Source organism: Entelurus aequoreus, linkage group LG02 (assembly GCF_033978785.1).
Source record: "Entelurus aequoreus isolate RoL-2023_Sb linkage group LG02, RoL_Eaeq_v1.1, whole genome shotgun sequence".
Classification (NCBI taxonomy): Eukaryota; Metazoa; Chordata; class Actinopteri; order Syngnathiformes; family Syngnathidae; genus Entelurus; species Entelurus aequoreus.
Window position 1 is genome coordinate 39,064,871 of NC_084732.1, and position 20,082 is coordinate 39,084,952.

The window sequence follows — 20,082 nt, forward strand, 5'->3', positions numbered from 1 at the left end:
ATGCTTAGAATAATCATAAGGTACGCTTTATTTGTAATTATTACATTTGTCTAAATAATTTGATGATATAACTGTTTAAATTGCATATACGGCGGAAGGATCTGTGTGGTAGTTTGGTTTTTTGGACACAGTGCATTATGGGTAAGGACAGTCAGGTGCGGGGGAATTGAGCCACACAGTTTTTTGACCTCACTCTTACTTTTTCTAACTTTTTCTTGCTGTAACAAACTCTGTTTATTTTGCCATTCATTTGTTCCCACATCGTTATTGTGTTACGTTTTTGAATAATTAAGTGACAATAGTAAACGATACAAAACGAAGAGGAGCGTCTGGATATTTGTTTGTTGTTGCCGCAGCAAGCAGAGCAGGAGAAAGTAGAGGAGCGTCAAGCTAAAGGCTTCAATAGGAATCTACAACCCCTTTAATGCGCCTTACAATTAGGTGCACCTTTTGTACGAATATAGACCTGAATAGACCCGCTCATTGGCAGTGCACTTTATAATCCGGTGCGCCCCATCGTGGGAAAACACTGTAATGTTACCTTTTTTGTGTGTGTTTCCTCATGGCCTGAAGCAGAGCTCCTCCTCTGGCTTAGAGCTTGACTTAATGTCTAAATCAGTGCTTCACGGTGACGTCACGACATAGCCAGACTGCAAAACCCTGCGAACAGTGGCATCCAAAACTGTGTGCAAGCTCACACCAAAATTCATGAACCTCATAATTTGATGCTTTGGCATTATTGAGTATTCAACATTGTAACAATTTATAGGTCAGAAAAGACAAAATTCATTATGTTCAATTCAGTTTATTTCCAACATGAATGCAGCTGAGATAGGCTCCAGCACCCCCTGTGACGCCGAAAGGGACAAGCGGTAGAAAATGGATGGATGGATGGATGGATGGATGAATATGATACAATTACAATGCAATGCATCTCATATTTCAAGTTGTTTCATTACAGCATGTCCGAAAAGGAGTAACAAGAAACACATCTTATTTAATCCCACCCCCTCTCATATCATAGCAGAAAACATTTGTTTTCTGTTCATAACAGAACAGTGAATCAATAAATAAATATACCATAAGTACGTAAACAAATATTACAGACATAAATAATCATTGTCTCTCTTTTTTTTTAAATGTTCAAGATATTTATGATAATTGTTCTTCTTTGTACTTTGTGAACACTTCTAGTTTGAACAGTCTCTTAAACTGAATCAAATTAGTGCATTGTTTAATTGATTTGCTTAATGCATTCTATAATTCAATTCCACATACGTATATGCTAAAGGTCTTAAGTGTTGTACGTGCATACAAATGTTTTAAATTAGATTTTCTTCTAAGGTTATAGTTTTCCTCTTTTATTGAGAAGAATTGTTGTACATTCTTGCATGGCTAGCAGGTTATAGTTTGCTTTGTACATAATTGTAGCTGTTTGCAAATTCACTATGTCCTGGAATTTCACCATTTTCAAATCAATAAATAAAGGTTATGCATGTTCTCTGTATCCAACATTAAGTATTATTATAATTGATTTTTTTTTGTAACACCGTTAGTGAATGAAGCGCCTATTTGTAGTTGTTTCCTCATATTTCTGCACAGTAACTCAAATATGGTAACACTAGCGAGCAGTAGAGAATTTGGAGTGATTTTTGGTCCGGAACATATTTTGCTTTATTCATTATTGACGTGTTTCTTGCTACTTTACGTATATATTTTTTACATGAGGTTTCCAGTTAATTTCATCATCAATTATTGCACCCAAAAATATGTTTTATTTTACCCTTTCAATATCTATCTGTATTTGTGTTTGACTTTCTCTTCTACTGTTACCACAATGCATTATTTTAGTTTTGCTGAGATTCAAAGATAGTCTGTTTTTGTCAAACCATATTTTTAATTTGTTCATTTCTTCTGTTGTTATTTGTATTATCTTCTGTGTGTTCTCTCCTAAACGAAACGCAGTTGTGTCATCTGCAATTAGTACTAATTTTATGTTCTTTGTAACTTTACAAATGTCGTTTATATAAAGTTTGAACAATGTTAGTCCCAGTATTGATCCTTGAGATATGCCGCAAGATATTTTCAGCTCTGTAAATGGTTGCTCTCTTATTTTCACACATTGCTTCCTGTTGGTTAAGTAGCTTCTTACCCAGGTCAAGACCAACTCTCTGATGCCATACCGTTGTAATTTGTTTATTACCGGTAATATATTATGGTTGATTGTGTCAAATGCTTTTGTTAAATCCATAAACACTGCTCTCTATTGCATTGGTACTCTCTTCCAGTATTTCAATTTTGATTGATTGAGACTTTTATTAGTAGGTTGCACAGTGAAGTACATATTCCGTACAATTGACCACTAAATGGTAACACCCGAATAAGTTTTTCAACTTGTTTAAGTCGGGGTCCACTTAAATTGATTCATGATACAGATATATACTATCAGATATATACTATCATCATAATACAGTCATCACACAAGATAATCACATTGAATTATTTACATTATTTACAATCAGGGGTCTGGGGGGGGGGGGGGGGTAGGATATGGACAGCAAGTAGTGGACATATAGAGAGAGAGAGAGAGAGAGAGAGAGAGAGGGAGATAGAGATAGAGATCAGAAGGCATAAGAAAAAATATCTGCATTTGATTGTTTACATTTGATTATTAGCAATCCGGGGAGGGTGTTAGTTTAGGGTTGTAGCTGCCTGGAGGTGAACTCTTATTGCGGTTTTGTTGGGAGCACATTCCACATTGATGTGGCATAGAAAGAGAATGAGTTAAGACCTTTGTTAGTTCGGAATCTGGGTTTAACGTGGTTAGTGGAGCTCCCCCTGGTGTTGGGGTTATGGTGGTCATTTACGTTAAGGAAGTAGTTTGACATGTACTTCGGTATCAGGGAGGTGTAGTGGATTTTATAGACTAGGCTCAATGCAAGTTGTTTAACTCTGTCCTCCACCTTGAGCCAGCCCACTTTGGAGAAGTGGGTAGGAGTGAGGCGGGATCTGGGGTGGAGGTCTAGAAGTAACCTGACTAGCTTGTTCTGGGATGTTTGGAGTTTAGATTTGAGGGTTTTGGAGGTGCTAGGGTACCAGGAGGTGCATGCGTATTCGAAAAAGGGTTGAACGAGAGTTCCCGCCAGAATCCTCATGGTGCTTTTGTTGACCAGAGAGGAGATTCTGTAGAGAAATCTCGTTCGTTGGTTAACCTTTTTGATTACCTCAGTTGCCATTTTATCACAGGAAAGGTTAGCCTCTAGAATGGAACCTAGGTAGGTGACCCCATCTTTCCTGGTGATAACAATGTCACCCACTTTTATAGTGAAGTCATTGACTTTCTTAAGGTTGATGTGGGACCCAAACAGGATGGATTCCGTTTTACCCAAGTGTATGGATAGCTTGTTGTCAGCGAGCCAGGTGCAAGTTCTACAGAGCTCAGCACTGAGGATTTTCTCCACCTGTGACTTGTCCTTGTCGGATACCAGCAGGGCAGTCATCCGCAAACAAAAACAATTCACAGTCGCATGCCGATGACAAGTCGTTTATGTATATTATAGTAAGGTCATCTTATGGGATATTTGGCAATTCTGGGAACTAAGTCGTTACCAAGAAATCTCTTCACCAATGTGTTTATAAAGGTGTCTAGTAACATGTCCTAAAAAGTTGAAATTCAACTCCTGGGGGAAAGTTCGTAAAAAACTGCACAAAGTCGGGTACCATTAACCGATTTTGGAAAATTCAAAAATGTTTAATTTGGCCTTAAGTAACTTGTGAGGGGTCAAACTAGGGGTTCTTCAATATTCTGAGTTCATTGCAAGTATTTATTTTTCACCAAGACCACTCCCTGGTGGAAAAATGGCCACACCTCCTTTCATCCCGACAATGCCCCCTACTCACACATACCATGCAGGGTATATGTAAAAAAAAATAAAAATAAAAATAAAAAAGATAATAGTGTATTCTTTAATGTTTGACATGATGAATGGGCCAAGTCAGTGTTTAGTGATGGTTGCTGTAGTTGATTGGCATTTCAATGTGAGGACGTTATGAGTTTAACATTAGCACCAAACATGCTGGATCTATTTGCATCCCTTTTCTTTGTTGAACATGGGTGAACACAATATACTGCTTTTAATGTCAGCTACGTAAGTATTATTGAAATCTTTTTCTATCAATTTGAAATGTTTCACTTCACTGCATTGATTATAAGGTTAGAACTAAATGTTGCCATTACTAGTATTAAGAATTCCCTAAGCTCTATGTTTAACAATTCTGTTTTAATCTGCTTTTTTCTAAGAAAGAGTGTCCCTTTGATTTCTAAACTGATGTGTTTTGAGGGCACAGTAGTTGATTGGATCCATTGGTAACATCATGGAGGATTCTGGACTACTAGAGCTGATCCAGCTGATTTATCCGGGGAGTACGACAGCTAGCCACATCCTGGATGGAGGGTGTTTTGACAAGGCAATCCGTGCTCACCTCCTCATTAGTGCAGCCATGTATCAGCACATCATGAAACATGCCTTCACTGAGGAGGAGCTTGTTGGATTGAGGACCTTTATGGAGATGGTAGCTGATGGGAAGATGGGAGCCAATCACACAGATCCAGTGGTGGTACTGTTTGAGCAGAGATTTGAAGAAACCTTCTAAAGACTCGCCAAAGGGGGACGAACACCTACACTCTGGGTGCAGTACCACCACATGGTAAATGTTATTAAGATGTTCATCCGAACTGAGCGGCTTGCAGACCACGATGGGCACCTGTCCTGCATTGCTACCTGGATGCTGGACATCTTTGCAGCTGCAGGCCATCATCAGTATGCCAAAGGTGCACGGTTGTACTGTCAACTGATGAAGGAACTGGAAACGTTGCCTGGTTACAAAGAGACCATCGAACGTTTCACTGCCCATGGGAACCATGTTGTCCGGTATTCCAGCCACGATTGGTCTGGCACCTGGTGTGACATCAGCATTGAGCAGACGTTAATGAAGGCGGCCAAATCAGAAGATGGACTGAGCAGAGGGAAGATGAGAAGCAGTGATGCTGGCCACAAGTGCTGGGTGCTCACCCTCAGCCACTTCTCTAATATCAACAAGCATATGGAGGAAGGTGTAAACCAACGTGCTCCACTCCACAGAGACCTTGGGAAAACCCAGATGAAGCGTGATGCACAGGCAGTTAAACTTGCCCTCCAGTGGTTCGAGGAGAACAACCAGTTCGACCACGAACGCAACAAAGAGATGCTTGTATCTTTCTCTACAGGATTCACAAGCACAGGAGATGACCCAGTCAATGCTGAGAGAGCAGCTGAAGTAGAGAGAGAGATGCAGAAAAAGCTGGATGGACAGTCAGCGACATCAACCATGAAGGTGAAGTCAAAGGTGCAAGCCCTCTCATCTCTGAGATCATAGATTTGGGTCAAAATGAATGATCAACAAGTTGCACCGGCTGGGATACACTGAGTCTTATTCAGAGACACAAAACTACAAATACTGCTACCTTAATGACAGGAACGGAGATGGCATATGGACATCTTTCTGGACATACGCGCTACCAAGGATGCAGTGATTCAGGCTGGTACTGCGATCTTCCACTACATCTACCATGGACCAGGTACTACTCTGGGTGAAGTTCGATACAACATCTTTTCACGTAAGGCAGCGGCTGGGCTGATCAAACCGGAGACTCTACCTCCAACAGAGGGTGCAGCAGCACATCATTCGCTCCGTGCCTACCTACAGACTCGGGACTGGCTCCTTCTACAGAGCAGGTCTCTGGACCCCAGTGACTATGGATGGACAATAGGTTATGAGCCAGTTCCAACTCTAGACCCCATGGCTCCTGAAGAGCTACTCCAGTTCACAAGCTGCAATTGCCATGGAGATTGCAGCAGCCGGCGATGCAGCTGCAAAAAGAATAGCGTCAAGTGCATCTCAGCTTGTGGAGTCTGTCAAGGCATTACCTGCAAGAATGCTATTCATGATGATGGCATTTATGATGAATACTCAGAGGCAGACATTGACTCATAAAGCATTCCACAAGGGGGATCACTGTTTGCTCTGACTAATGTGAAACAAATTGTAATAAATGCAACTTTATTTAAATGCAAAAAAGGCTGTGACAGTTTTTCCACTAAGGAATAGTTGTAGTGAAAAACAAATGCTATAAATGAACTCAGGATCATAAAAAAAACCCTAGTTTGACCCCTCACAAGTTACTTAAGGCCAAATTAAGCATTTTCAAATTTTCAAAAAATCGGTTATTGGTACCCCGACTTTGTGCAGTTTTTTATGAGGTTTCCCCCAGGAGTTGAATTTCAACTTTTTAGGACATGTTATTAGACACCTTTAGAACACATTGGTGAAGAGATTTCTTGGTAACGATTTAGTTCCCAGATTTTCAGACGCTTCCCTTACTATTAGGAACAGTAAAGGTCCCAATATACTGCCTTGGGGGACTCCACAGCTTACTGAGAGGGGGAGGGGGGGGCACGGTGCCGTTCACCTCTACCACCTGCTCCCTCCCCTCCAAGTAAGATTGCATCCAGCTCCATGAGGTTTTGTTAAATCCGATTGCTCTGAGCTTATCCAACAGTATAGCGTGGTTAACGGTGTCAAAGGCCTTGTGAAGGTCCAGCATGACCATGCCGCAGTATTTGCCCGCGTCCACCTCATGTTTGATGTGGTCGGTCAGATAGAGAAGGCGTGTGTCAGTGGAGTGGTTAGTTCTGAAGCCGGATTGGAATTTGTACATGAGTTTATTAGTGGCAAGGTAACTATCGACCTGTTCATAAACTATTTTCTCAATTACTTTCGAAATGGAACTGAGAATAGAAACAGGTCGGTAGTTGCCAGGTTCCAATTTGCTTCCTTTTTTAAAGAGGGGAGTTATTCTTGCTATTTTAAAAACTTTTGGTACTTGGCCTTGTGTAATTGATAGGTTTATTATGTGTGTGATGATCGGGGCAATGATGGAGGCAGAGTCTCTGAGGAATCTGGAGGGAATATTATCAAGGCCGTTGGCCTTGTTTGGGTGGAGCGCGCTCAATTTTTTAAACACCTCATCAGCTGTGACCATTTCTAATTTGAAATCATCGTTGGATACTCCTAGCTTTCTGTAGAAGGCTTTAATGTGTTCTACACCAAAGCAACCAGAGTGGTGGGACAGCTTGTTGACAAGAGTTGCGGCTATGCTGGTGAAAAAGGTGTTAAGTCTGCTAGCTACCTCCATTTTGTCTGTAATGAGGGAGTCACCCTCCTTGATGCTGATGTTGGTGAGTCTGGTTTTAAGTTTCTGGCTGCAACCAGGAAGCTGGTTGTTGAGAATTTTCCAGAGCTCACGTGGCTTATTGGTGTTTTCCTGTATTTTGTCGTTAATGTAATTTTTTTTAAGGATTTAGTCAGGTTGGTTGACTTATTTCTTAATTTATTGCATTGCTTTTTGAGAGTTGAAAGGAGTGATTTGAGGTTGATATTATTGGGTTGTTTATCAACTTTGTTTTACATTTTTGGTATTCGGAGTATTTTCTGTCTCTGTCTTTTATGGCAGCTAATAGGTCCGGATTCATCAATTAACGCCATTGATGTTGAAATGTTGGCTCTATATCCGTATTGGTTGTCTATGAGTCTTTCATTTGTATTCATGACTTTGTCCAATCTGTTGTTAATAGTTTTAGAAAATTGTGGAAGTAGAGAAACAGGTCTGTAGTTTGTAAACGGGTTTTTGTCTCCAGTCTTATAAATTGGTATGAGTTTTGCTATTTTCATTTTATCTAGGAATTTGCCTGTTTGAAATGATAGGTTGTTAATATATATATTGTATAGGTTCCCTTCAAAGAAATTACTTTTTAAAATGAGTCACTGTATATTGTAATTAATCTATTTTTCATATCGTTTGTCCTGTCCTAAACTGCTAAACTGTAGCCAACCCCATCTTATTTTGGAAAAGAGGTGGAGTACACCCAGGACTGGTTGCTAGCCAATCTCATTATTAGGCTGCACGATTAATCGACATCGAATTGACATTGAGGTTTTAATTGGGGGTTAAATCACCAAAAATGATTCCAGGGCGCGGTCACTGCTGCTGCTCACTGCTCCTGCTCACTGCTCCCCTCACCTCCCAGGGGGTGATCAAGGGTGATGGGTCAAATGCAGAGAATAATTTCACCACACCTAGTGTGTGTGTGACAATCATGGGTACTTTAACTCTTTTAATTAGTGTCATAAATAAACTTGGGAGGCTGAGTGTATTTGATTATAAATTCAATTTAAATTGTTGTGGTAATATTTCAGCTTCTAATTGGATGGCAAATACACGCTCGTCAACACGAACATACGAGCGAGAATGCCTTGATCACGTGATGGCAATAAACAAAAAGACAACGTCGGAACACATTTTTCCAACTTGAAAAAAAAAGTACTTATTTAAGTTGAATTTTTGCTTACAGAAATGAGTCCATTTAATTTTTTTATTGTTTTATTTAGTATAACAAAGGTACTTACAATGGTAAGCAATTCTTCATTAATGAGAAATAAAAGTTGATATAATTTAAAAATGGTTCCTTTTATTATTATTATATAGTATGATTTGTATTTGCATTAACCCATTCCTTTTGCCAGTGTAACTATTTGAGGTTATACTGTAATCATTTTCTCCCTAATACTTTACTTATATGTAATTTCAACAGATTTCAATAAAATAATGTAAACTGTTGAAAATACTGTAACCATTGTGGGGACATTTCAAGCTATGACCCTCAACTTGGTAAAAATATAATCGCACAGATTGTGCGTAATAATCCACCAAATTGTGATTGTGCCAACCATTAAGGACAGCATACTGCAAATAAACCACATATATAAAAAGAAAAATACAATTACCGTATTTTTCGGACTATAAGTCGCAGTTTTTTTCATAGTTTGGCCGTGGGTGCGACGTATACTCCGGAGCGACTTATGTGTGAAATTATTAACACATTATTGTAAAATATCAAATAATATTATTTATCTCATTCGCGTGAGCGACGAAGCAAATGGCAGCCATCGTCACACACACGTCAACAATCGTCACTCACACGCCAACCAATAAGAATTTGGCGGGGGCGGGTCATGGCAGAAGTGCATTGTGGGTTTTGGAATGCTAACTGCTATATGCTATACGCTACTGCCGGAGCTATTAAAATGGATCACATCAACGTTGGCGGTAACTTATAAAAACTGAGAAGGACTGAACTAAAATGGCACCGAAAAGGAAATCATATACTGCAGATTACAAACCGGACGTAGTGAAATATGCAGCAGAAAAAGGCGATCGAGCAGCAGAAAGAATGGACGCTAGCGCCGCATACCAGGAGCGACACCGGGGAGGAAGATTTCATGTTATTTAGCGATCGGGAGTGACAGATTGTTTGGTAAACGTATAACATGTTCTATATGTTATAGTTATTTGAATGACTCTTACGTTAACATACAGTACCAGGCACGTTCTCAGTTGGTTATTTGTGCGTCATATGGCGTACACTTATTCAGCCTGTTGTTCACTATTCTTTATTAATTTAAAATTGCCTTTCAAATGTCTATTCTTGGTGTTGGATTTTATCAAATAAATTTCCCCCAAAAATGCGACTTATACTCCAGTGCGACGTATATATGTTTTTTTTCTTCTTTATTGTGCATTTTCGGCTGGTGCGACGTATACTCCGGAGCAACTTATAGTCCGAAAAATACGGTACATAATTATTTGATATGTTCCTGACGAAAACAGTCAGTATTAACACTCACAATGACAAACTACATTCAAATGATAATATTGTATGTAACAATGCATTTTAGATAATATTGCCAATTGCCTGATAAAGGTAAACAATTCCCAATATTCCGTGCTTATTACAAACGTGTTACATTTCACATGATCATTGATTTTCCTGCAAATTAGCTTGAAAACATGCACAAGTCAGCGCATAGATAATAATGTGTTTATAGCATTGTAATAATTCATATTGTGAAGTATAAATGATAAATGGGCTATACTTGTATAGCGCTTTTCTACCTTCAAGGTACTCAAAGCGCTTTGACAGTATTTCCCCATTCACACACACATTCACACACTGATGGCGGGAGCTGCCATGCAAGGCGCTAACCAGCAGCCATCAGGGGCAGGGGTGAAGTGTCTTGCCCAACGACACAACGGACGTGACTAGGATGGTAGAAGGTGGGGATTGAACCCCAGTAACCAGCAACCCTTCGATTGCTGACACGGCCACTCTACCAACTTCGCCACGCAGATTTGTTCTTTCCTTCTACTGCTTTAGCTAATATGAGGACTCTTACTCTTCCATGTGGTTGGAAAAATAAAATTGAGGCCTTCCCTACTTCATTAAACCTTTGTCACCATAAGTAAAAAAAAAAAAAAAAGTCCAAATAATCTCATGACTTTCCAGAGTGACTGATCTACCTTGAAGATATGACTGTCCTTCCCAACCCCTCTTGCTCCTATACCCTGCCACCACCGCTAGCCCCCACCCTTTTACCCCCCGCCTCAACAGCCTAATGACTCCTGGAGGTTCCATTTGTAAGGCTCCCATAGAAACACAGCCACAATAGGCCCCATCTTGAGAGGGCCCATCTGGGAGTCTTTGTGGGGCCTGCTGAAAGCCACAAAGGCCTGCTGACCTAGAAACCCATCAATAAGAGAACAGGGAGCCCCACCGACAACAAATTGAAGAGCCATGGAATTTCCTGCGCTGTCCTTAGTCCGTAGGTGAGGATATAGACCGGGAACGTGGGAGGGGAAATTCTCTGGATGCTCGAGGACGACATGTCAGGATGTCATTCCCAAGCTGTCAACTATGTCCCAGTTTACCTTAAACTGTCATTGCTGCCTTTGTTCTCTGCCCACTGGTTGTCATTGTTTAGAGAGCCCTATGAAATCTTTACAAAATGGTGATTGTGACAGGAAGCAGTAGTGGCATGCTGTGTGGAGTTATGTGTCCTGCTCAGGGGGTTTCACGGTGATGATGCTTTTTTTTTTTGTCAGTCAAAAGTGTAGAATGGCCTGGTGGCCACTTAGTGTTTAATAAGCAAGGGTACCTTTGGGACTCATTTGGTACACCAACTGAAGCAAAATTAAAATGTTACTTTATAGGACCATAGACCCCTTACAGGAGATAGATTTTTTCAAGTACCCCCTTATAATCCTGATGCTGATTTAGAGCAGTGGTCCCCAACTACCAGGCCCCGGCCCGGTACCGGTCCGTGGATCGATTGGTACCGGGCCGCACAAGAAATAAATTTAAAAAAAAAAAATATATATATATATATATATATATATATATATATATATATATATATATATATATATATATATATATATATATATATATACCGTATTTCCTTGAATTGGCGCAGGGAATATAGTATTCGCACGTCTAGAATTTTCGTTTCTCAAAATAATTAACGCATGCTTGGCCTTATCGCCGGTTTATTATTGAAGCTGGATCAAATTCGTTTCGCAAAATATTAATTTTATTATCGCATGTCTATAATTTTCGCCGGGTCAAACTCGTTTCGCAAAATATTTAACATATGGCTAGAACTTCCACCGGGTCAAATTCGTTACGTCACGAGTGACGCATCTGTCCTCATTTTCAAAATGGAGGAAGCTGCTTTCAGTAGTTTACAATCGCACAAAGGAAAAAAGATAAAGAGTTTTTCAGTAGGATTTAAGGTCCAAGCTATTGAATACCGGTACAGTATGCTAAAGAGAACAGTAAGCAGCTATGTTTTATTAATATACCGTAGCTGCGTGTGTGAAATACTGTATAAGTCATTAAATGACTCCCGCCTCCTGGTGGTAGAGGGCGCTGCCGCGCTAGTAATCCTTCTTGCGACTTCCGGTACTGCAGAAGAAGTGAACACACGCAGCAAGAGATTTTTTTTTCTTCCTTTTAAGAAGGATTACATACCGGTATCTAAAATAAAACAGTTTTCTAAACTGGACTTTCAATCGAAGCAGGATGTAATAATTAAAGGAATATCTCCATCGAAACAGAGACTTTTAAAACTGAAGAAAGAAAATAAGGAAGACTTCTATAAACAAGTTATCGATGCTTTTGGTCAGAAGGAGCTGCAAATGGACTCCATTTATAAGTACAGGTAAGACCATAATAACGTTTTTTTAATTAAATGTGATTTTCATGATGGTATGCTTACATCACACTCAAAGCGCACGCCTAAATTTTATGGATTCCTTTTGGTAAACGCCGGAGTGAGAAGAGGTTTTAAAATAATTACCGCATGCACGGCCATCCCGCCGGTTTCCCGTAAACGCAGGTGTGACAGGAGGTTTTAAATTAATTAAAGCCCCTGCGGCTATTCAAGGAAATACGGTATATATATATATATATATATATATATATATATATATATATATATATATATATATATATATATATATTTTTTTTTTAAATTAAATCAACATAAAAAACACAAGATACACTTACAATTAGTGCACCAACCCAAAAAACCTCTCCCCCATTTACACTCATTCACACTCAATCGCACAAAAGTGTTGTTTCTTTCTGTTATTAATATTTGTGGTTCCTACATTATATATCAATATAGATCAATACAGTCTGCAGGGATACATGATTGTATTTTCTTATGACAAAAAAATAAAACAAAAATACCCGCCCCCCAAAAAAGTTTGGGGACCACTGATTTAGAGAACAAATATGCATTTGTACTAGCTGCCTTGGAAATTATGTATTACTACTTCAAACATCTCAACCTAAATACTTTAGACCTGTTTCATGAAAACTAGCTTGATCTAAATTCAAATTTTCAAGTTCAGCTGTATGCTGGATGCTTAAAATAGCTGTGTTTGGCCCACGACCCATCGCACATTTTCAATTTGGTCTTTGGAGGCAAAATGTTTGGGTGCACCTGCTTTAGAACAACTAACACTATATGTTATGCAATACTTTTAAAACCTTATAATTCTATGCTACAAGGAAATATTGGCTTGATGTTTTAAGATACTTTCATAAGTGACTCCTAAGATGTTACCCCGGTAGCCCACGAATGCTGGGTCCTCCAAAGGTGGCATCCCCAGCAACACAGCTAATAAATGACTGACAAGGTTACTATCAGATTCATGAGTTAGAGGTTGAGGCCTGCTTTTTCTGCCTCCCACTGACTGTTAACTTGGCAGCTAGGGTATCTTTAGGTTCAGTGGGAGTGGGTCAGGTGAATGCTTGCGACAGGTGACTCCCTCCTGTTTGTCTGTGGACACACATAATGCTGAGACCTTGATATGAGAGCAGAAGCAGAAATGAAGACATATATCCTAAGATCACACCTCCAGTATGTCATTGTGCCACATTGAGTGTCATTTTCAGGTAGCAAAACCCTTATACTAATTATAGTCAGCCACTGTGATGTGAGTCTGGTTTAAAGGTGTCTGTAGGACTGGTCAGACTAGACCTGTATATACTATGACAGTGTAGGATATGACGATAATATACATAAATATTTATATATTTCCCTCACAACTGTTTATTCTGAATGTACCTGCAGTCTTACTTTACCTGGATTTGATGTTAATTTTGGGGGGAGAAATAAACACACATGACTTCTGAATTGTTGCCAACTCTTATTTCTTATCACCAGAGGAGGACCGTTACGATAGCTACTCCCGCATGATTCTAAAATACTTCCTGGCAGAAGGGGTGGTGTGTCGACATGAACTCTTCCTCGCAGCGGCTCACGACCACCCAGATGACATCTTCCAGGTATATGAGAGGAGTTGGTGTCTGTTTCTGTTGCCGTTTTGGCTGTAAAGATGTAGAACAACGTACATTTTGGCCTCAAAGTGTCTAAAGTCACTGTGTTGTTTTATATGATTTGAAGAAGTTGTAGTAGTAGTGCTGGTTATGTATTGAAAGCTTTTATTGTAGAAGTTTTTGTAATAACACCTTTATAATTACCTAATATTAGATAAAGTACATATGCAACATGCAGTCAATTATAGCACTCCACCAGCTGTAACTGTGCATTTTTGCAAGTATTAATACCGTACAGTCCTCAATGGGTATCCAGGTCAAGCGGGGTTATCTGAAATGTCGCGGGTGGCACGGTTACGGCATTGTTGAAATGTTTCCCAATAAATCGCTGTGTGAAGAGAACTGTTGCCCCAGAAGTTAACTGCCACCCAAAATACGGGAGGTGGGTCTCGCTCCCGCTGATTGATAGTGGGAGGGGTCACAATCTCACCCTCTCTTTACATATCAAAGGTTTATTAAGACAGGGGGACTCCCAATGGGGATATATCACAGAATTTAGTGTTTTCACCTCTATAAACAGTATGACAATCATCAAATCAAATGGAAAATGGAAGTTAATGCGTTTTTCTTTTTATAGACACAAATCTATTGATTCATGAGCACTACGATAATTTGCATACTGCTGAACTCACATTAAACCTAAAGGTCAGATTTTTCTGTCACCTTCTGTCTGTGTGGTTAGGTAAGAATTTATCCACACATAGTCTTTTTTCAGATGATATTCTACACATTTACCCTTAAAGGCCTACTGAAAGCCACAACTACCGACCACGCAGTCTGATAGTTTATATATCAATGATGAAATCTTAACATTGCAACACATGCCAATACGGCCGGGTTAACTTATAAAGTGACATTTTAAAATTCCCGGGAAATATCCGGCTGAAACATCGCGGTATGATGACGTATGCGCGTGACGAAGTCCGAGTAACGGAAGTTATGGTACCCCGTAGAATCCTATACAAAAAGCTCTGTTTTCATTTCATAATTCCACAGTATTCTGGACATCTTTTGCAATTTTTTTAATGAACAATGAAGGCTGCAAAGAAGACAGTTGTAGGTGGGATCAGTGTATTAGCAGCGGACTACAGCAACACAACCAGGAGGACTTTGTTGGAGCGCTAGCCGCGCTAGCCGCCGACCTCACCTTGACTTCCTACGTCTCCGGGCCGCCAAACGCATCGGGTGAAGTCCTTCGTCCTTCTGCCGATCGCTGGAACGCAGGTGAGCACGGGTGTTGATGAGCAAATGAGGGCTGGCTGGCGTAGGTGGAGAGCTAATGTTTTTAGCATAGCTCTGTGCAGTCCGGTTGCTAAGTTAGCTTCAATGGCGTCGTTAGCACAGCATTGTTAACCTTCGCCAGCCTGGAAAGCATTAACCGTGTATTTGCATGTCCACGGTTTAATAGTATTGTTGATTTTCTATCTATACTTCCAGTCAGGGGTTTATTTCTTTTGTTTCTATATGCAGTTAAAGCAAGATGCTATCACGTTAGCTCGTAGCTAAAGCATTTCGCCGATGTATTGTCGTGGAGATAAAAGGCATTGAATGTCCATTTCGCGTTCTCGACTCTCATTTTCAAGAGGATATAGTATCCGAGGTGGTTTAAAATACAAATCTGTGATCTACAATAGAAAAAGGAGAGTGTGGAATCCAATGAGCCAGCTTGTACCTAAGTTACGGTCAGAGCGAAAAAAGATACGTCCATCGCTGCCTCTCAAGTCATTCACTGTAACGTTCCTCATCTACGAATCTTTCATCCTCGCTCAAATTAATGGGGTAATCATCACTTTCTCGGTCCGAATCTCTCTCGCTCCATTGTAAACAACGGGGAATTGTGAGGAATCCTAGCTCCTGTGACGTCACGCTACTTCCGGTACAGGCAAGGCTTTTTTTTATCAGTGAGCAAAAGTTGCAAACTTTATCGTCGATTTTCTCTACTTAATCCTTTCAGCAAAAATATGGCAATATCGCGAAATGATCAAGTATGACACATAGAATGGATCTGCTATTCCCGTTTAAATAAAAAAAAATCATTTCAGTAGGCCTTTAATATTCTAATGTTTATATATATATATATATATATATATATATATATATATATATATATATATATATATATATATATATATATATATATATATATATATATATATATATAACAGCAACATTTTTGATTAATCTGACATCACATGGACAAAGATAAGACCTTCTGGAGGAAAGGTCTGTGGTCAGATGACACAAAATTGAGCTGTTTGGCCACAATACCCAGCAATATGAGGAGAAAAGGTGAAGTCTTTAATCCCAGGAACACCATTCCTACCGTCAAGAATGCTCTGGGCCTGTTTTTCTGCCAATGGAACTGATGCTTTACAGAGAGTAAATGGGACAATGAAAAAGGAGGATTACCTCCAAATTCTTCAGGACAACCTAAAATCATCAGCCCGGAGGTTGGGTCTTGGGCGCAGTTGGATGTTGCAACAGGACAATGACCTTAAACACATGTCAAATGTGGTAAAGGAATGGCTAAATCCGGCTAAAATGAAGGTTTTAGAATGGCCTTCCCTAAGTCCTGACTTAAACATATGGCCAATGCTGAAGAAACAAATCCATGTCAGAAAACCAACAAATTTCGCTGATATGCACCATTTTTGTCAAGAGGAGTGGTCAAAAATGTAACCAAAAGCTTGCCAGAAGCTTGTGGATGGCTATCAAAAGGGCCTTATTGCAGTGAAACTTGCCAAGGGACATGTAACCAAATATTAACATTGCTGTATGTATATTTTTGACCCAGCAGATTTGGTCACATTTTCAGTAGACCCATAATACATTAATAAAAGAATCAAACTTCATGAATGTTTTTTGTGGCCAACAAGAATGTGCTCCAATCACTATCAAAAAAAAAAAAGAGTTGTAGAAATTATTGGAAACTCAAGACAGTCATGACATTATGTTCTTTACAAGTGTATGTAAACATTTGACCACGACTGTATATATATACATCAATGTCAAATTATTAAAATATTTAACTGCGATTAATCGGAGTTTGTTCATAGTTAACTCAAAATTACTCGAGATTAATCAAAGACAAATATAATTTTGCATCATTAATAAGAGTACCCTACATGGATAATTTTCAAGTTTTTATTGTTATGACTGGACAATTAGTTTGCTTTAATTAAATGTTTTTTAAACATTATGCTTTTTAAACAGCTCAACACAAATAGTACATAAACAAATACTGCAGTGCGTTGGTGTTTTGCCAGATTTAGTTTTTTGTAAGAATATAGCATTTTTATTCCTATTTTAGGAGCACATGCATTCAAAAGAGGAACTACACTTCCATGTGTAGATACCAGTTTGACACATTATTAATACAAAATGTGGATTGGTATGCTCATGGTTTGATTTTCAAATATGTTTGGTAATGTACAAACCCCAAAACCAGTGAAGTTGGCTCTTTGTACAAATCGTAAATAAAAGCAGAATACAATGATTTGCAAATCCTTTTCAACCTATATTCAATTGAATAGACTGCAAAGACAAGATACTTAACGTTGGAACTGGAAAACTTTTTTTTTTTGTGCAAATATTAGCTCATTTGGAATTTGATGCCTGCAACATGTTTCAAAAAAGCTGGCACAAGTGGCAAAAAAGACTGAGAAAGTTAAGGAATGCTCATCAAACACCTATTTGGAACATTCCACAGGTAAACAGGCTAATTGGGAACAAGTGGGTGCCATTATTGGGTATGAAAGCAGCTTCCATGAAATGCTCAGTCATTCATAAACAAGGATGGGGCGAGGGTCACCACTTTGTGAACAAATGTGTGAGCAAATTGTCAAACAGTTTAAGAACAACATTTCTCAAAGAGCTATTGCAATTTAGGTAGTTCACCATCTAAGGTCTGTAATATAATCAAAAGGTTCAGAGAATCTGGAGAAATCACTGCACGTAACATTGAATGCCTGTGACCTTGGACCCTTCAGGCAGTACTGCATCAAAAACTGACGTCAGTGTGTAAAGGATATCACCACATGGGTTCAGGAACACTTCAGAAAACCACTGTCAGTAATTACAGTTTGTCGCTACATCTGTAAGTGCAAGTTAAAACTCTACTATGCAAAGCGAAAGCCATTAATCAACAACACCCAGAAATGCCGCCGGCTTCGCTGGGCCCGAACTCATCTATGATGGACTGATACAAAGGGGAAAAGTGTTCTGTGGTCTGAGGAGTCCACATTTCAAATTGTTTTTGGAAACTGTGGACGTCGTGTCCTCCGGAACGAAGAGGAAAAGAACCATCCGGATTGTTATAGGTGAAAAGTTCAAAAGCCAGCATCTGTGATGGTATGGGGGTGTATTAGTGGCCAAGGCATGGGTAACTTACACATCTGTGAAGGCACCATTCATGCTGAAAGGTACATACAGGTTTTGGAGCAACATATGTTGCCATACAAGCAACGTTATCATGGACGCCCCTGCTTATTTCAGCAAAACAATGCCAAGCCACGTGTTACAACAGCGTGGCTTCATAGTAAAATAGTTCGTGTACTAGACTGGCCTGCCTGTAGTCCAGACCTGTCTCCCATTGAAAATGTGTGGCGCAATTTGATGTCTAAAATACGACAACGGAGACCCCCAACTGTTGAACAATTTAAGCTGTACATCAAACAAATGGGAAATAATTAGACCTGAAAAGCTTCAAAAATTGGTCTCCCAAACGTTAACTGAGTGTTGTTAAAGGAAAGGCCATGTAACACAGTAGTGAACATGCCCTTTCCCAACTACTTTGGCCCCTGTGCCAACTTTTTTGTAATGTGTTGCTGCCATTAAATTCTAAGTTAAAGGCCTACTGAAATGAAATAGTTTTATTTAAACGGGGATAGCAGATCAATTCTGTGTCATACTTGATCATTTCGCGATATTGCCATATTTTTGCTGAAAGGATTTAGTAGAGAACATCGACGATAAAGTTCGCAACTTTTGATCGCTGATAAAAAAAAAGCCTTGCCTGTACCGGAAGTAGTGTGACGTCACAGGCTGAAGGGCTCCTCACATTTCCCCATTGTTTACAATGCAGCGAGAGCGATTCAGACCGAGAAAGCGACGATTACCCCATTAATTTGAGCGAGGATGAAAGATTTGTGGATGAGGAACGTGAGAGTGAAGGATTAGAGTGCAGTGCAGGACGTATCTTTTTTCGCTCTGACCGTAACTTAGGTACAAGGGTTCATTGGATTCCACACTTTCTCCTTTTTCTATTGTGGATCACGGATTTGTATTTTAAACCACCTCGAATATTATATCCTCTTGAAAATGAGAGTCGAGACCGCGAAATGGACATTCACAGTGACTTTTATCTCCACGACAATACATCGGCGAAGCTCTTTAGCTACGGAGCTAACGTGATAGCATCATGCTTAAATGCAGATAGAAACAAAAGAAATAAACCCCTGACTGGAAGGATAGACAGAAAATCAACAATACTATTAAACCATGGACATGTAAATACACGGTTAATGCTTTCCAGCCTGGCAAAGCTTAACAATGCTGTTGCTAACGACGCCATTGAAGCCAACTTAGCTACGGGACCTCGACAGAGCTATGTTAAAAACATTAGTTCTGCACCTACGCCAGCTCTCATCTGCTCATCACGACCCGTGCTCACCTGCATTCCAGCGATCGACGGCGCGACAAAGGACTTCACCTGATCACCGATGCGGTCGGCGGCCCGGAGACGGAAGAAGTCAAGGTGAGGACAGCGGTGCGGCGGCGGGCTTTGTAGCTTTCGACGACACCCCGGCCGCCATCAGAGCCGGCAAGAAACATATATTTCCCCAAAGTTACGTACGTGACATGCACATAGCGCCACACACGGACGGGCAAGCGATCAAATGTTTGGAAGCCAAAGCTGTACTCACGGTAGCGCGTCTGCTATCCATCTCAAAGTCCTCCTGGTTGTGTTGCTGTAGTCCGCCGCTAATACACCGATCCCAGCTACAGCTTTCTTCTTTGCAGTCTTCATTGTTCATTAAACAAATTGCAAAAGATTCACCAACACAGATGTTCAGAATACTGTGGAATTTTTCGATGAAAACAGAGCTGTTTGTATTGGGACACAATGGTGTGCCAATACTTCCGTTCACTCCGTGATGTCACGCGCATACGTCATCATACATAGACGTTTTCAACCGGAAGTTTAGCGGGAAATTTTAAATTGCACTTTATAAGTTAA

General features: G+C 39.8%; 1 protein-coding gene across 1 annotated transcript in view; it reads left to right on the forward strand.

Annotated features, from left to right (window-relative positions):
• Nucleotides 1-20,082, forward strand: part of elp4 (elongator acetyltransferase complex subunit 4) — a 198,263-nt gene that overhangs the window by 22,591 nt on the left and 155,590 nt on the right. Inside the window, exon 3 of the mRNA XM_062026588.1 lies at nucleotides 13,672-13,793. Coding sequence (XP_061882572.1) covers nucleotides 13,672-13,793 — 122 coding nt within the window. The remainder of the gene's footprint in view (nucleotides 1-13,671; nucleotides 13,794-20,082) is intronic.